The 6,000-nt window shown below is 43.4% G+C and overlaps 1 protein-coding gene across 1 annotated transcript in view; it reads left to right on the top strand.

Annotated features, from left to right (window-relative positions):
- The first annotated feature begins 2,519 nt into the window (after positions 1 to 2,519).
- The window catches only part of dbn1 (drebrin 1), a 71,797-nt gene continuing 68,316 nt past the window's right edge, over positions 2,520 to 6,000 (top strand). Inside the window, exon 1 of the mRNA XM_072446002.1 lies at positions 2,520 to 2,693. Coding sequence (XP_072302103.1) covers positions 2,611 to 2,693 — 83 coding nt within the window. The 5' untranslated portion in view covers positions 2,520 to 2,610. The remainder of the gene's footprint in view (positions 2,694 to 6,000) is intronic.

The following is a 6,000-nucleotide window of genomic DNA, read 5'->3' as shown; positions in this document are numbered from 1 at the left end:
TTTCACTCAATTTATCTCAGAAAGGAAAAGGGTCACGCTCTTCATTTTTGGCACATAGACAGACAATACAATGATTATTTGATATGTGAAATATCAGGTCGATGGGAGTGGTCGTCTTGAATCAGTCATATATTAAAAAAGCCACAATTTCAAAATTATCTCATATTGAAACAAGCTCACCATTAGGGTTGTGTTCAAAATATCGATACGGCGATATGTCGTCACGGACTCCATATCAATACTGAGTCACAGTATCGATATTTTTTTTATTTAAGTTTTGAAGTTTTGTGGCCCGTAGGCTTTAAACGAGGTGGAATAGTTCTTTTATTATGCTGTTTGTGCTGTGCTCCTCTCGGTCGAGGTGAGAAGGAGATGTGGACCTGATCAGAAGCTAATCTGTGCAGAAGATGCTGCTGCAGCATGTTCAGACCATGATAACTGTTTGGCAAGAAACATGCAATACTTTACTAGAATGTGTTCCTTATATTTCTATTTGGATCAGTTGGTTGGATGTATAAAGTTATTAGAGCAGAATGGATTTATAAATAAGTGCTTTGTGGATAAACATGAAATTTCATACATTTTTGTATCCAGAGTTTTAAAACCATTACCCATTTGGTACATTTTAAAGACCCTTTTTTCAAAAATGTATCAAGATACATATCGTAATGAGGAAATTGTTCAGAATCAGAATATACAAGTATCGGGATACATATTGTATCTGTATCGAGATACGTATCGTATCGCAAGGGTCTTGGCATTACCCAGCCCTACTCACCATGGGTTTTTTGACTCACCAATTTTTCACATGCTACATTTCAGATTCGACTTCATTAGGCCCCTTAACTGATACTAATAACAAAATGTTAAAATAAGTTCCAAATTCTTTATGATAAATTCCAAATTCTTTAATAATAAAAAAATATCAAACAGTTAATATCACGAGCTCCACAATAGGCTACTAGCAGAAAATAGTTTAATTATGCATAACCATCATACTATCAAATAAAAACTGTATCTGGACAAATTGTGATCAAGGAGATCTGCAAAATCGATGTTATGGAGATGAAGACAGTGGAAACTTCAGGACTGAAGCCCTTAGGAAGGACATGTTCCTGTTGGACCTGCAGTTGGGCCAGACACTTTCAAAGTTCATGATACTGTCAAATGATGCAATGTGACCAAGATTATTCAGTATCTTCAGTACATAAGATGAACCTGTGAGATGTCCAACTGTTAGTCCAAGGGCCAGTGATTTTGTGTTTGTTTATAGCCATCAGAAACAAGATAGACTATATCTCTGCAGATGGACAGAAGCTTGAGTTCAATCTGGCCTGATACTTCTTGTAATTCGACCCAAAGTAGGATCTTCACCCACTATCCAGACAAGGAGGTTAAAAACTTCTTGAAGATACAGAAGCTAGCCGATGGCCTATATGTGGGAAGGGCCTATTGTGAGAAGGGACTATGTGAGAAGGGCCCATGTGAGAAGGACCCATGTGAGAAGATCCTATCGTGAGAAGGGCCTAGAGTGAGAAGGGCCTAGAGTGAGAAGGGCCCATGTGAGAAGGGCCCATGTGAGGAGGGACTATGTGAGAAGGGCCCATGTGAGAAGGGCCTATGTGAGAAGGGCCTATTGTGAGAAGGTCTCATGTGAGAAGGGCCTATATGAGAAGGGCCTATCTGAGAAGGGCCTATCGTGAGAAGGGCCTATCGTGAAAGGGGCCTATCGTGAGAAGGGCCCATGTGAGAAGGGCCTATCGTGAGAAGAGCCTATGTGAGAAGGGCCCATGTGAGAAGGGCTCATGTGAGAAGGGCCTATCGTGAGAAGGGCCTATCTGAGAAGGGCCTATCGTGAGAAGGGCCTATCGTGAGAAGGATCTATCGTGAGAAGGGCCCATGTGAGAAGGGCCCATGTGAGAAGGGCCCATGTGAGAAGGGCCCATGTGAGAAGGGCCTATCGTGAGAAGGGCCCATGTGAGAAGGGCTCATGTGAGAAGGGCCTATTGTGAGAAGGGCCTATGTGAGAAGGGCTCATCATGAGAAGGGCCTATCGTGAAAAGGGCCTATTGTGAGAAGGGCCCATGTGAGAAGGGCCCATGTGAGAAGGGCCTATCGTGAAAAGGGCCCATGTGAGAAGGGCTCATGTGAGAAGGGCCTATTGTGAGAAGGGCCTATGTGAGAAGGGCCTATTGTGAGAGGGGCCTATCGTGAGAAGGGACTATGTGAGAAGGGCCTATTGTGAGAAGGGCCTATTGTGAGAGGGGCCTATCGTGAGAAGGGCCTATCGTGAGAGGGGCCTATCGTGAGAAGGGACTATCGTGAGAAGGGCCTATTGTGAGAAGGGCCCATGTGAGAAGGGCCTATTGTGAGAAGGGCCTATTGTGAGAAGGGCCTATAATGTCTCCTTTAAACCTCTTGAATCAGTGCAGTCTCTCTCTTCGGCGGCGCTAGGACCCTGCGCTTGTGTCCCGTCTCTTTGTCTCCTCTTCCTCCTGCTGCTGCTCCTGGACCCCGCCTCCTCCGCCTCCCTCTCCGCTCGTCCGTCCCGGTGCCAGCCTGGGTCGCACTCCGCTCGGATACCGCCGCCGCCGCCACCGGATCCTCGCCATGGCCGTCAACCTGAGCAAAAACCGCCTGGCGCTGCTCACCGCGTATCAGGACGTGATCGACGAGGGCTCCAACACCGACTGGTGAGTGCGCGGCGGGACGTGCGTGGAGCCCTGTGGGGAGGACGTGCGGGGATGAGCGTGTCCTTCTGCTGGAGCCCCGGGATGCGAGGACACGGGCGCAGCAGCAGCATCACCTCCGCTCCGTCTTTGCGCCATCACGCGTCACCGCGAAGCGCACGCTCCTCGCTTCCACGCGTGATTTGTTCCGTTTCTGCGGGTTTCTGCGGCAGCGTGGAGCCGCCGCGGGTCCGTGAGCGTGTTCGCTTTTGGGCACGTTGCGTCGCTCCTTCTCCGTGCTGCCGCTGCTACGTGAGCGCGGCGCGGTTCCGTTAGACGCGGACGTGTTCGCGGGGGAAACGCGTTGGGTTTGGGACGTCGTCAGGTGTTTGTTATGAGGGAAAGGGGGAGAAAAGGGGAATAAAAAGGGGCAAAAAGGGGGCGACAGCGCGGTTTAAAGGGAAAGGCGAGGCCGGAGAAGCAGCAGCTAAAATGGACTCTGGATTTGGGGTTCACGGTGTCGGTCCCGGCATCACCTGCAGGGGGCGCACCTCCGCTCCTCTTGAAGCTGGCTCTGTGATGATGTGACGTCATGAGTCGTGGTTGTTTGTTTGTTTACGTTGTTGCGATTGTGATGTTTTTGAACGTTCAGAAAAGTCGTCAGAAGTGAAAGAAATTAATAGAATCTTTATAAATACGACTGCAATGTTTGAATATACTTTTGTCTCTTTTATTGCACTTTATTAGTATTTTTTATTTTATTTGATGCGTACCTTATTTAATATATTTTGCAATTGCTACACATGTTGGTGCCTTAAAGGAACCGTGCGTATAGTATGAGAGAGCGAAAATCGTACGTTCCAAAGGTGTATCCATCCATTGTGGCAGGAGTTCTGAGGCCCCGAGTTCTGAGGCCCCGAGTTCATAGTTTCTCCATTAGTTGGCGCCAGTTGTGAAAAACGTGACATTTAAAGCTGATTTAGTCTTAATTACAAACTAAAACATGGTAATATGTCCAAGTGTGTCTGATCTGGTGTTTTGGTTTTCAAGTCAAGACTCACTCTTCGCTTGTGATGTCACTTCCTGTCATTTTCAACAGATTTTTCAACGTTCTCTCCACAAATACCTGCTTGATCGGTGTAAAACTATAATTTATATGTACGACAGGTATAAATACTCCAAATAAGAACATCGTAAAACCCGTCTGAGGCACTTTAAGTCGTTTTAGTTCAGTCTGTCGTCCAAATATAGACCGAAGTGTAAAAGAAAGTGTTTTTTGTCACATTTAACTTGATTTTGTCTCTCATAAGGTTCAGTCACGTGTCGGAGAACGAAAGAAAAGTAAAGATTTCTCCATTGTTTAATGTCAACAGTCGTGAACAATCGTTAAAAATAATGTATATCGCGATGTCCCTAGTGGTGATTGTAGGAACTTTATTAAACCAGGAAAAGCGCAAGTAAATCAAGGCTAATATAGACCATAAAGGCAAAAATCATGAATAAAATCAAAGTTTTCATTTTGAAAAATGGTACATTTCTGTCGGATGAAGAACCTTTGTCTTATTGTGGTGCGTTTGATTTGCCGTAATATCTGTGTTTGCGATATGTTCCAGCTTATCGCCTTTGTGAGCGAAGGCTCTGTTTAACTGTAGTAAAGTTCTGGTCATGGTTTTGTTTCTGTTCATGTTTCGTGGAGAAGTGAAAGAAGAAGTGATTTTTGATTTCTTTTTGAAGAAGATTGTTTTTTTTAACTGAAATCGTGTCAAAGAGACAAAACTGGTGTTTGAGAAAGAAGAGCAGCTCGACCATCGCCACGATGACGACACGTCAAGCGGAGGACACGTCAAACTGAGGACACGTCAGGCGGAGGACACGTCAAGCGGAGGACACGTCAAGCGGAGGACACGTCAAGCGGAGGACACGTCAAGCGGAGGACACGTCAAGCGGAGGACACGTCAAGCGGAGGACACGTCAGGCGGAGGACACGTCAGGCGGAGGACACGTCAGGCGAAGGACACGTCAGGCGGAGGACACGTCAGGCGGAGGACATCAACGCATGTGATTTTTCAGCTTACAATATCATGATAAAAGCTAAAAATCAAGAATCGTGACTCTGGGGTCGTTAACCTGCACATTAAAATCACCCATCATCTGCTCTCTGGACCTCTACGATTGTTTAAATGAACATGATTAGAAAGAGATTTTTATGTCGTTTTAATATTCTTATAACACAACAAATCTGACAATAATGCGATTTTGACGGTGCCTTTTACCACAGCTAAAGCTCAAATAAAATCATTTCAATTGAATCTGGACTGCAAGATATCGACGGCTGAAGTGTAGTTGCTGTTTTTTTTCATCTATCGTTTATTGTACTTTTTATGATGATTGTGCATGAAAAATGTTGACAAAATATCGACCAGATTCAAGCTTTACCGACACGTGCAAAAATCCTGTTGTTAATGAGCGAACGATTGTTGTGTTTTTCCGTTTTTTGTGAAATTTAGATGTTTTTATTTTCTATTATTGAAAAAAAAAATCCCTGAACAAACGGAACAAGAACACGAAAAAGCGAAAAGACCAAAGCAGGAAGGAAAATAGACTATGGGATGTAATTTTCAACACAAATTAAGAGTTATTTAACAAATGTTCATATAGTTCTGAATTCTGATAAATATTATTCTACAAACGGTTTGGGGAAGGTCATAGTTCTTTTTATGTACTTTGTTTTAGTATTAGTTACTATTTTTTTTTTTTTAAACTATTTTTGATCTCATTTTTCATACTTTTGACAGTACTAAATATTTCTGATCAGCAGCGGTGGGAAATGTATCAGAAGATTGACAATATCGTAATTGTTGTTTAGAATATCAAGTGAATTGTCAATGATTAAAAGTATTTAAAAAATCCTAAAAAAAATAGACCTGAAACATCCAGTGTAATCTCCCAAACAAAGTGATATTTCTGCACGTTTGTGGCTCATTTTATGGTCCATTCTCTTTCTTGAGCCACAATCAGACTGACGAGTCGTTATACTATTGTCTGAATATCAATATCGTCCGAAAATATACATTGAAATATACATTTTTGCCAATATTGCCCAGCCTAGTTCTTTTGTGTGATTTGATCTATTTTTACCCCGTTTCAATACTTTTTCAAATGAGTTCTGATTCTCGTTTTAGAATCTGTTAATACAGTATCTGGGCATCAATGTTTTTCTTTTGGCAACCCCAATTTTCACTTCCATTTTCGGTTTCACACATTTTTAAGCATTTCACATCCGAGAGAGACTGAAAAACCAATACAAGGATTGAAGGCGTTTCAGAACACG

Source organism: Eucyclogobius newberryi, unplaced genomic scaffold (assembly GCF_026437365.1).
Source record: "Eucyclogobius newberryi isolate DKJ021-1_F unplaced genomic scaffold, fEucNew1.0.hap1 SCAF_15, whole genome shotgun sequence".
NCBI lineage: Eukaryota > Metazoa > Chordata > Actinopteri > Gobiiformes > Gobiidae > Eucyclogobius > Eucyclogobius newberryi.
Note: the sequence above shows the minus strand (reverse complement) of the source record. Positions and strands in the feature narration are given on the sequence as shown.